Source organism: Grammomys surdaster, unplaced genomic scaffold (assembly GCF_004785775.1).
Source record: "Grammomys surdaster isolate TR1022 unplaced genomic scaffold, NIH_TR_1.0 198, whole genome shotgun sequence".
NCBI lineage: Eukaryota > Metazoa > Chordata > Mammalia > Rodentia > Muridae > Grammomys > Grammomys surdaster.
Window position 1 is genome coordinate 7,925,004 of NW_021604643.1, and position 12,500 is coordinate 7,937,503.

The following is a 12,500-nucleotide window of genomic DNA, read 5'->3' on the forward strand; positions in this document are numbered from 1 at the left end:
TGTAGTGCATTCTCTCTAATTGGTTTCTCCTTCCACTATCGCTCTCTACAGGATACTAAGTGTGGAAGTCTCACCCTTTGTAAATGGACAGCCAAGTCCACGGCCGAAACCATCAATTTGGGAGAGCAATTATGCTTAATTAGAAAATACATAGAAAGATAAATAGGCAATTTGAATCTTCCAGAAGAATCACATCTTCTTCCTGGATTGGGGTGCGAATTGTATAGACTTTGAGCTGGAATCTGTTATCTCAAGACCCATGCAGCTTTTACAGTAGGACGTATATGAGACAAGGCTTTTAGAAATTAACCTCCACCCATCCCCCATACATCTCTCTGATTTCCTTAACCTGAATGTCATTTCTCCCTTTTTACCTAGTTTTTTGACTTTCATAGAGTAGGAATATCTTAAATATAAAAATACGGAATTGATCTGGGGCATAGATGAGTATTGAATTATTAAATATCTGACAGTAAAATCCATTACCTTCTTTTGGTAACAGGTGTTATGAGAGGATAAGGGGATCCTTAACCAAAAGAAACATTAAATGTAAATCCTGACAGTTGTGTAAGGCTTCCAGAGAGACCAGACTTAAAAAAAAAAAAAAGAAAGAAAGAAACTTAACTTTGTTTCAGGAAAGTTTGCTGAGATAAAAAATATGCTTGCCTATGCTTCCTCTTTTCTTCATCATTGGGATAATAATATTTTGTTTTTCCTCTTCAGAATTCTGCTTTAAGAATAAGAACTTGATCTGTGTAGAAATACACAGCTTGATCCATAACTTTTGGTTAGCTAGACGTAAGGTAAGTCTTAAAGGAACAACATAGTACTCATGTAATTTCGTTTGTCTTTTTGGAAGCCCTCAAACTGCTTTTTGTTTTCCTTGGTTGTCATGGTAAGTCTGAGACCACCAGGATGACAAAGCAGATACACAAACTCAGACAACAGGAGCAGATAGCATGGGTCTGGACATCACCCTTCTGGCTTCTTTAACTTGAATCATTTCTTACTCAATAACATTCTCTGCTTCAGGTGGTTTTGTGCCTCACACACCTCAAACTGATCACATCTTTGTGAGGTCAGCATGGGGAACACTTCCATTAGTATACTTGTACCTAATGAATTTTCCATCCAAAGTTTACATCATAAAACTTTTCTTCTCTAGCTGTCCAGAGAGATGGTGAACTCAGAGAACATATTTATCAAAGACAGTGAGTATATTCAGAATTACTGCTTTACTGAAATGAAAAATTACCAAAAAAAATTACTGGGAATAAAAATAAGAATCCACATTTCCCCAGTCTCTTCTGGAATGATGAAAAACTTTTTGTACCAGAGTGAAATTTAACAAAACGATGAAATCTATTGCAGTTGATGGATCAAGAGTTTCCCTGAACTAAAGACTTGAAGTCAGTGTGTCTGGGATGCTTACAATCCTCCCAGGAAACTTGGGTTCAACAGTACTAACACTCAGTATATTAGGAAAAGAGAAACCTTAGTTATTGTAAACAGCTTAGACAAATTCATAGTGCAAAGAGCATCACAACAAAATCTCTTATTCTGAACCATTGATCATATTCCTGCTATTGTGTTGTCCAACAAACAAAAAACACCATGAAACTGAGATAATCCTTCCTTAAAGCCAAGAATGAACTACTCACTTCCAGATTGGGTGTTTCATAGGAAGATTGCCCAAGATTTTGTCCATGATTCTATTGGGCACGCATGAATAATTCTATCACAAATTATATAAATTATATAATATTCCAGACTACTTTCAAAATTTTGTTTAAATATATTAGAAAGTATTTGAGAAATTCTTATGAATAGAGGAACTTTCCCTAAATAAAAAAGATAATAAAATCACTAAGATCATACTCTTGGATATAAAATAATTTGATTTCAAATTTATTTTGAAAGAATAACACCTACATTGTCATGGGTCTGAAGCAGCAATTACACTCAGAAATGTCAACCTACTAAAGCCACTTATTTCAATCATACGTGCCTTCTAGTTCATAAGCTCAGAAATTTCAGGGTACATTAATAAATATTTCCAGTTGATCTTTTAAATATCTCCTTAAATCTTCATGACATTGTATTAATCAGATAAGATATAGAAATTGATCAGGTTTTCATTAACAGTTGGAGAAGAAACACTGGGTACTTACTGTGCAAAGGCAATGGAGGGTTTCTCCCACTACAGACTCAAGGAAAAACATAGAAAATGTTATTATTTCACTTGAGCGAATGATATGGTTTTTTCTCTTCCACAATACTAACTAGGATCACAGAGGCGATGATTAAAGGAAGAAACATTACTGAGATCACACAATTCATCCTCCTAGGATTCTCTGATTTCCCCCAAATCACAGCACTGCTCTTTGTTATGTTCCTCATCCTGTACATTGCAACGCTGACCTGGAACCTGTCCCTTGTTGTTTTAATAAGGATGGACTTCTGCCTCCACACACCTATGTACTTCTTCCTCAGTAATCTGTCACTTATAGACATCTGCTATATCACTTCTACAGTCCCAAAGATGCTTTCCAACTTCTTCCAGGAAAAGCAAACTATCAGCTTTGTGGGCTGCATAGTTCAATACTTTGTGTTTTCCACTATGGGGCTGAGTGAATCTTGCCTCATGACAGCCATGGCCTATGACAGGTATGCTGCCATTTGTAACCCTCTTCTCTACTCATCAATCATGTCACCCAGCCTTTGTGCTCGGATGGTGATGGGAACCTATACGGCAGGACTTATAGGTTCTCTATCTCAGGTGTGTGCCTTGCTGCAGCTTCATTTCTGTGGACCTAATGTCATTAGACATTTCTTCTGTGATATGCCCCAGCTGCTAAATCTATCCTGCATTGATACTCTTTTTGCACAGGTTCTTCTTGCTATATTAACAATGTTTTTTGGCTTTTCAAATGCCTTAGCCATCATGATATCCTATGGCTATATCGTCTTGTCCATCATGAAGATCACTTCAGCTAAGGGCAGGTCCAAGGCCTTTAACACTTGTGCTTCTCACCTGACAGCTGTTTCCCTATTCTACACCTCCAGTGTCTTTGTCTACTTGAGTTCCAGCTCTGGTGGATCCTCCAGCTTTGACAGATTTGCATCTGTCTTCTACACTATGATGATTCCCATGTTGAATCCTTTGGTTTACAGTCTGAGGAACAAGGAAATCAGAGATGCTGTAAAGAGGCTACAAAGGAAGATGAGATGCTACTAATAAAAGATTCTGAAATTTCTGACAGATTTGCCCTACAAAATACTTACTTACAATTAACAAAGATTCAACTTGCTATAGACTGTATGGCAATATAGACCATACCGGATTCAGTGCTACTCACATAGCATCCTTGTAAGTCCTGGAGGTTCTTTCTTTTAGTCTTACATCACAAATAGCCTCATCTTTCATTAAATATGTACAGTATTTGTGAAACTTCCAACTTTATAACTTTTTACTGCTACAATTGAAGACTGCTTATCCCTGGGCCTTTTTTCTTAGAGAAGACACATAGCTGAATATCCCTAGGTCCACAAAACTTGTCTCACAGAGATCCCAGTATGTCTGAAGACCTGTTGAAGACAATAGTTGTTCTTTGTTTCTGAACAAAGTGCTTACTGTTTGAAGGAATAAAATGATCATTGGTTTGGCTGTGCCTCCTGGAAAAGAACTACTTCTGATAGTTAAAGTGTTTCAAAGGCAAATCAACATTAACCATCTATCAAGTTACATGTCATGCCCTGTTTCCACCAGCTATTGGGTAAGTTAAAAAGATGTGTACTAAGACTTCAGTAATGATAATGTAAATGGTTTATCTAGAGCTATTTACCATGAATGTGATTATTTGATTCTTGAAACCAGAGTCCTGATACAATTTTGTATTTAAATTCCAAATGAAAAATAGCAGAATCTGATATTTGTGGTGCTTTCTCTCTAGCATCCCATTAAATTATAGCTATTTTTTTCTTGGTTATATAGACAATGAAATACTACTGTCAAATTTCTTCTATTATTACAAATATCAGTGCTATATCTTATGGCAGTACACAGAAGAATTTACTGTAGTAAGTTACCAAATACTCAATTTTCTAAAAACTAACAGAAAATATGTAAAATACTATACAGGTCTCTAAAATTGAAGAACAATTTAGGTATAATCAAGAGCCTAATAAGTATCTCTCAAAGATCCTGAACCCCGAATAGCAGTGTCTGAGAAGAGCTTGGATAGCCTGTTTTCTAGTGAGTCTGGATACTTCTCTATGATTTGGCAGGTGTAAACAAGTTTGTGATTAGGACACAATGGCATAAGCTTGTTCCAAATTAACTACTTTCTTTGTCACTTAGGATTATACATGACACTGCTCAAAATTACTCTTAACTATGATAGGTTTTCCCTAATGAAAGAAGAGCAGATGTGATGCAAGATTTGTGGGAAGAAATTTTCAGAGATAGATCACACTTTGCCCTTTGGGTTTCTCACTTTGACACTGGGATAGGCAGTGTTGCAGACATTGTTCTATCAGTAGAGATATGGGATATGGGTGAAATTGGTTGGCATTGCCTGACCTTGGAACATGAAGGAATAGTAAACAAAATAAAACGTTGTTATTTAGCTCGTGAGTTTTTGTATATTTGTTCAGCAGAACAGAATCTCATGCCTTTAACATCTGACAGTGTGATCAGAAATTCCAGATGCTCAACAACCCCAAATATTTCCAACTCTAGTCATTCACATTATTTCAAACTCTATAATTTCTTTTTCTTTGGTTTTTTGAAACAAGATTTCTTTGTATAGCCCTGGCTGTCCTGGAATTCACTCTGTAGACCTGACTGGCTTCAAACTCAGAAATCTGCCTGCCTCTGCCTCCCGAGTGCCGGGATTAAAGGCATGCACCACCACTGCCCAACCATAACAAATAAATGTTTTATCCTCTCACTTATTTGTTTTATTATTAACCATGCTAAAGTTTACTTTGAGGACTTATAGATGACTAGAACTTAGTACACTCTCCAATTACTTCAAGCCTAAATTTACCAAAGAATGAAAGATAAATTGATTCCAAACAAATTAAGGGAACTGTATCTCCAATAACACTGATTATCTGGAATAAAATAATAATGTATGTTGTAGTCTTACTTGAAATCACTCAAATTATTAAGTTCAAAAGATATTTACAGCTTAAATTTAACTGCAAAAAGATTATAGGAAAGCAGTATTAGGCCATAAACTTAATGATATAAATGTTATTTCTTCTGAAGCTAAAGATGAAATATGTAACTTAAGATTCAATGGTTATAAGCAATAGGTGGCAAGGTAGGCTTTTCACAGACATTCGCTTCTCTCTTTATTTTCCCAGATATAATCATCCAATCTCATCCTTAGTGTGTAATAGAATACCAAATTTAGCCTTCCTTTTCCACTAACCACATCTCTTGTGGATACCATACTTCACCCACTTCTAACCTTCCTCCCCACCCTCTATTAGTAGCTCTATTAAATTCTACATACCCAGTAGGTAATCCACGGGCTGCTCTTCCAAAGACAACAAGTAGGCTAAAGGTGAACCCACACCTCTCCTTTTGCCACTGAGATCCATATCACCCTGGTCTCATCCCCAGATCTATAGTAGGAAACCTACTGTGGACTCCCTTTCCTTTCTAATGCCATCCACAATAGTCCACAAAAACTTTCTCCCACAACTTTCCTTACCACAACTCACCCTAGCCTACAACATCAGCAAGAATTCCCTGTAAGACCACCAGCTGAGCCAGCCAGTGATACAAGCAATCCACAGCTATCACACTCTCCAAAAACCCAGGGAGGAAACAGAATCAAAGAAAAAGCAACCACCAAACAAAAACAAAACCTGAAATAAGTACCTAGACCTATCATCATCCCAAACCAAGACACATAGACATCAGCATAAAATCACAATCAATTACAACTAAAGTAATATTTCTCTACCAGAGCCCAACTATCCTATCACAGAAGGATCTGAATGCTCCAACATAGCTGAAGTACAAGAAAAAGTCATTAAAATCAACTATATTAAGATGTTAGAGATCCTCCAGGAGGAAATGAATAAATCCCTTAAAGAAATCCAGAAAAACACAAACAATTGAAGAAGAAAATGAGTAAAACTATTCAAAACATGAAAATAAAAAAATAGAAGCAATAAATAAAATAAAACTGAGGAAATTCTCAAAATAAAAATTTAGGAATTTGAGCAGAAACTACAGAGGCAAATTTCACCAACACATACTAAAAATGGAAAAGAAAATCATGGTTTGGAATAATTATAAGCCTATAGGCATTGAAAATACAGTAGAAAAAAATGGATCCATCAGTCAAAAAGGTTAAATTTTAAAAGTTGCTGACACAAAACATCCATGCAATCTGGGACACCATGAACAGACCAAACCTATCAATAGTACGATAGAGGGATGAGAAGAATCCCAGGGCAATAACCCAGAAAATATTTTCAAGAAAATCATAGAAGAAAATATTGCTAATTTTAAGAAGGACATGCCTATAAAAGTACAAGAAGTTGACAGAACACAAAAATATTAGACCAGAGGGAAAACTATCCTCCCCACATAATAATCAGCATACTAAACATATAGAGCAGTCAAGAGCCATCTAGGATAGGCTAAAACTAGTAGGAAGCTCCACTTCCTGGAGGTGGCCCACTGTTTTTGTATAATCTGAGATTGCAAGGTTCCAAAGAGACATCATCTCAGGATTGCTTCTTGCAGCTGATATGCCTTTCTTGTCATTATTGAATTAATATAATAATTCTTGGGCACTAACCCACCCTACTGATCAGATTTCCTGAAGATAATATAATGATGAACTTTCATGAATTAATGCTGTTTAGATAAATTAATGATTCTATAGAATTCCTGACTTGATTCAAATAATCTTTGGAAGAAAGTTTTAAGGAATGGTCTTAGTTGTTTTGCTAGAAAGATGTAATAAAGTTAGAATTAAGTATAGGATGTGCCTGCTCCTTATATAGTAAGTAAAGGCTGTATAATAAAAAACACAATGAGCTTTCATCATTACACTAAAAAGTGAAATAGACTTGGGACAAAATGTATTCAAAGCATGCAAAGGAAAAAGCCACAGGTGTGCACTAGGATAAGATAATACCATGTTTAAAAAAAGCTGTTGTTTTCAACTTATAATGAGCATATTAGAATAAAACTCTGATTTCAACTTGCTATCAACATCCTTTTGTAACTCCCATTTTATATAGCATCTTACCTCTGACATAATTTTCTGAAGAACTTTTCATCTAAGAAGGTATAAAAGGGTCAGAGAAAAGGAAAAGAATGTTGGTTGAATGGTTTGGCCTGGAGAGCTCTGCCCCATCCATCCACAGATCCATCCATCCATCCACCCATCCAAGTGTATATGTCTGTCTCTGCATATGTGTGTAGGTATATGTGTATGTAAGTGTGCATGAATACTTTTGTAGTATATGAGATAGATGGTTGGGCCCAATAAAAATGTGAATGTGTTAATGTATAAGTAAGAACGTGAATGAGAATGTAAATGTATGCATGGAACGTATATGGGTCTGTGCATATTTGTCTTTATAAGGCGTCTTAATTATTTTCCTTTCCTTCCTCTCTGGTTCACAAAGAGTTAAGCAGCTTAGCCCGAGGGGCTTCTGGCTGCCTGACAGAGAAAAGAGTGATAGCAATAAATTTTATACTTAATTCCCCACTGCTAAGAAACAGGTGTTAATCACCGAAGCCAATAGTTTTTAACCATAAAATAAATAAGAAAGTTTTTAGGGTTTTTTTTTAGAAGTTATCAGCAAGTATTCAGGATAGTTAGAGAGCTAGAAAGCCAGAGACCATCAATCTTTAAAGCTACCTCTGAAGCCATCAGTCTTTAAAACTACATCCAAATCTATATCCCACTTCAACTCTTTCCAGGCCAGATTGATTCCAAGCACAGAACAAAGAAAGAATATTAAAGTCTGCAATGGAAAAAGACCAAGGCAAACCTACTAGAATTCCACCCGATTTTCTATCAAGATTTTAAAAGCCATAAGTTCCTGGACAGATTGCTGCAGGTTCTAAGAGACTACAGATGCCAGCCCAGACATTTCAGTTGTCAAAAATGGAGAAAATAACATATTCCATGATAAAGCCAAATTTAAACTGTCTCTAACTACAAATCCAGCCCTACTGAAAGTAATAGAATGAAAATTCCAACATAAGAAGGTTAATACAACCATGAAAACACAGAAAACAAATAGTCTCACACCAGTGAAATCAAAAGAAGGGAAACAAACAGATATACAAATGCTTCCACCACCACCTTAAGCAACAGCAGCAAAAACAAAGTAACAGGAATCAACAAGTGTTGGTCACTGATATATCTCAATACCAGTGTTTTCAATTCTTCAATAAAAAGATATAAATTAATGAAATGAAAGCAAGAATAAGATCCATCCTTCTACTGCATCCAAGAAACAGACCTCAACATCAAGGATAACAATTACCTCAACATAATGGGTTGGAAAAAGATACCCCAAGTATATGGACCTAAGAAGCAAGGTAGTATAGGCATTTTTCATATCTTAAAAAAAAATACACTTCAAACCAAACCTAAGCAAAAAGAGATAAGGAAGAACACTACATACTTATAAAAGGAAAATTTTAAAAATGATATTTTAATTTTTTGCTTGCTGGTTGGTTTGGTTTGGTTTTGATTTTTTTTTTTTTTTGGTTTTTCGAGACAGGGTTTCTCTGTGTAGCCCTGGCTGTCCTGGAACTCACTCTGTAGACCAGGCTGGCCTCGAACTCAGAAATCCGCCTGCCTCTGCCTCCCAAGTGCTGGGATTAAAGGCGTGCGCCACCAACGCCCGGCTTTGGTTTTGATTTTTTATTTGGTTGTTTTGTTAACTAGTTGGTTCGATGGTTGGTTGGGTGGTTGGTTGGTTGATTGGTTGGTTGGCTGATTGGTTGGTTGGTTTATTCAAGACAAGGTTTCTCTATGTAACATCTCTAGATGTCCTGGAACTTGCTTTGTAAAACAGGCTGGTCTCAAATTCACAGAGCTCTGCCTGTTTCTGCCTGCTGAGTGCTAGGACTGAATGCATGTGCCATCACTCCTGTATAACATTTCAATTGTTAACATCTAGTCCCCAAACACCCAAGGCATTCAACTTTGTAAAAGAAACACTACTGTACCTTAAATCATATATTAACCCTAACAGTGATAGTAGAAGATTTCAGTACCCTACACTTACCTTTGGACAGGTCATCATTAAACAGAGGAATACTGGAGCTAAGACATTATAAAACAAATGGACCTAACATATATCAAATCTTTTACACAAACAAAAAAGAATATACCTTCTTCTCTGTACCTCATGTGACGTTCTTCAAAATTGACCACGTACTTAGACACAAAGCAAGTATCAACAGAAACAAAGAAATTGACATAACTCCCTACATCCTATCAGATGAACACAGAATAAAGATGGATATCAAAAACAGAAACAAAAGAAAATTTACAAATGCATGGAAATCGAACAACTCTTTATTGAATGAAAAGTTGGCCAACACAGAAATAAAGAAAGTAATTAAAGACTTTCTAGAATTCAATTAAAATGATTAGATGAGATATCCAAAATTATGGGACACAGCAAAACTGGTGCTTAAGGGAAACTTCATAGCACTAAGTGCATACATTTTTTAAAAATTGAAATACTTCACACTATCAACCTTATAACAAAACTGAAAGCTCTAGAACAAAAAGAAGTAAACACATCAAGAGTAGTAGATGGCGTGAAATAATCAGACTGGTGGATGAAATCAATAAAAGAAAAAGAGAACAATACAAAGAATCAATGAAACAAAGAGTTGGTTCTTTGAGAAAATAAACAAGATAGACAAACCTTTATTCAAACTAATTAATAGACAGAATATTTAAATTAACAAAATCGAAAGCAAAAGGAGAAACATAACAACCAACAAGAAAATCCAGAGAATCACAATCTTTAAAAACCTGTACTTGGGTGGGGAGAGACCTAGGAACTCCCTGACCCACCGATAGGAGAAGGGAAGGGGCATGGGGGAAAGATCGTGGGAGGGGCTGACAGGGAGGAGGGTCAATGTGTGGGATGTAAAGTGAATAAGTAAAAAATTAAAATTAAAAAAAAATCTGCACTACAGAAAATTGAAAAAATCTAAAAGAAATGGATGGTTTATGTGATTGGTGCCCCTTATGAAAGCTAAATCAAGATAAGAAAATCAATTTAAAAAGATTTACAATCACTAATAAAATAAAAGCAGTCATTAAAACTCCACCACCAAAAAAAAAAAAGGCCTGGGAACAGATAATTTTAGTGCAGAATTCAACCAAACTTTCAAAGAAGAGTTAAAGCCAATACTCCTCAAATTATTTCACAAAATATAAAACAAGGAATACTACCAAATTTATTTTATGAAGCCACAATCACTCTGATAATCAAACCACATACTCAATGAAGAAAGGGAATTACAAATTTCCATTGTGAACACAGATGTAAACATACTTAATAAAATACCTGCAAACCAAATCTTAGAACACATCAAAAAGATCATCCACTATGATCAAGTAGTATTCGTTCAAGAAATACAGGGATAGTTCAATATATAATAATCACTAAATGTAATCCTGTTCACATGTATGTACACAGATTACAACAATACACCTCTGGCATTGTTCATATTGAATGTATTTCACCCAGTAATGTACAACCTCTGCCTAAATCAAGAATGAGTTTTAGATTATAGTTTGTCTTCTGTCTTAACAGATTTGAATTCTGTCCTAACAGTATATAACATTCATTATATGCACCAAGATCATTTTTATAGTGCTATTAAAATGCATTCATATTTTTTGTTACATAATAAGCAATTACTTAAAGGTTATCAGTTCAATTATTTAAGTTTTCTTCTTATAATGTAGATTTTAGATGTCTCTTGCCAGAACTTTGTGGTGAAAAAATACATAATCTGAAAATGGTAAGGTTTTATTGCTGTTATTGTTGTTGCTGTTGTTGCTGTTGTTGTTGTTGTTACTCATCAAGGATCATCAAGACAATGATTATGAAAGGATATAACCCAGTTTATCCTCCTGGGATCCTCACATTTCAGCCAAGTCACAGTTCTGCTCCTTGTTATATTTCTGCATCTAGAACATGTACCTCACTGTTTTAATATGAATGAATTCCCATCTCCACACATCCATATATTTCTTCCTAGGAATCTGTCTTTAATAGCTATACTGCCAAGCAGTAGTCATAAAGACTGCATGGTATTAGTGTAGAAACAGACAGGGTGATCAGTGGAATCAAATCAATGACTCAGAAGTAAACACACACACGCATATGGACAACTCATCTTTGACAAAGAAGCCAAAACCACACAATGAAAAAAGAGAAGCATTTTCAACAAATGGTGCTGGTCTAACTGGATGTCTGCATGTAGAAGAATGCAAATAAACCCATACCTATCACCCTATACAAAACTCAAGCTTGAGTGGATCAAAGACCTCAACAGAAAACCAGAAACACTAAATCTAATAAAAGAAAACGTGTGGAATGCCTGTTGCCATTGCTGCCATCAACCAGGACCAGGAGGCCACCTAGTGAACCAGAGTATAGAGCCCATTTCTTCCTCAAGAGAATGAATAAAACATTCAGCAGGAGACGGTGTCCAGTTCCCCACTGCAGACAGGCCCAGGAAAATTGGCCAGTGGAGAGAAAATAGGTTCTGAATAATGAATGATGGAAGCCAGTCCTTGATGGTCTCCGCCAGGCCTGCCCCTGGCCCGGGCAGAGAGATTGTCCTTCCATTTTAAGACTTGGTACCACTTTGAGAGTCTAGTCCAGGGCCTACAGCAGGGCAAAAACATCTGGCCTTACCTCTCTGAGCTGGCTTCCTCATCCCTTCCTGCCCCCTTCCACCATGGATAGAACTCTTTGGCCATTCCCCACCCCTCTATTCAGGGACATGAATCTGATGACTTGCCCAGGGGACGGAGCTTATTCTTGGGTATGATCATTGTAAGTAGCGTTTGCATTTTGAAAGAGGAATGTGATAAAGGTGGCTTTCTCCCAAAGGTGCTAAGGAAGATGGGACCCTCGTGATACCAAGTCTGAGACACCCTGAGTACCCAGGGCTCTGGCAGCCATCACTCAGAGTGGAGCCCGGCTGTCACAAAGCTTTCTTTGAGCAAATTATTTTTTCACAGTAGGAGACTTCCAGTTTGTCTCTCGTTTCCAATATGTGTGTGATGCGCTGTTTATTTATCAGCTGGGGCCCCCGTGGTGTGACCTTGGGACTGCGAAGATGGTTGTAACAGTCTCTGCAGGACTGAGACCTATCCTTTCACAGAATGTTGCTGTTGCTGCTGCTGCTGCTGCTGCTGCTGCTGCTGCTGCTGCTGCTGCTGCTGCTGCTGCTGCTGCTGCTG

General features: G+C 36.7%; 1 protein-coding gene across 1 annotated transcript; it reads left to right on the forward strand.

Moving 5' to 3' along the window:
• The first annotated feature begins 2,299 nt into the window (after window positions 1-2,299).
• LOC114623473 (olfactory receptor 5AN1-like) lies at window positions 2,300-3,238 on the forward strand. Its single transcript, XM_028770144.1, has one exon. The coding sequence runs from the start codon at window positions 2,300-2,302 to the stop codon at window positions 3,236-3,238; it is 939 nt and encodes a 312-aa protein (XP_028625977.1).
• The last annotated feature ends 9,262 nt before the right edge of the window (window positions 3,239-12,500 follow it).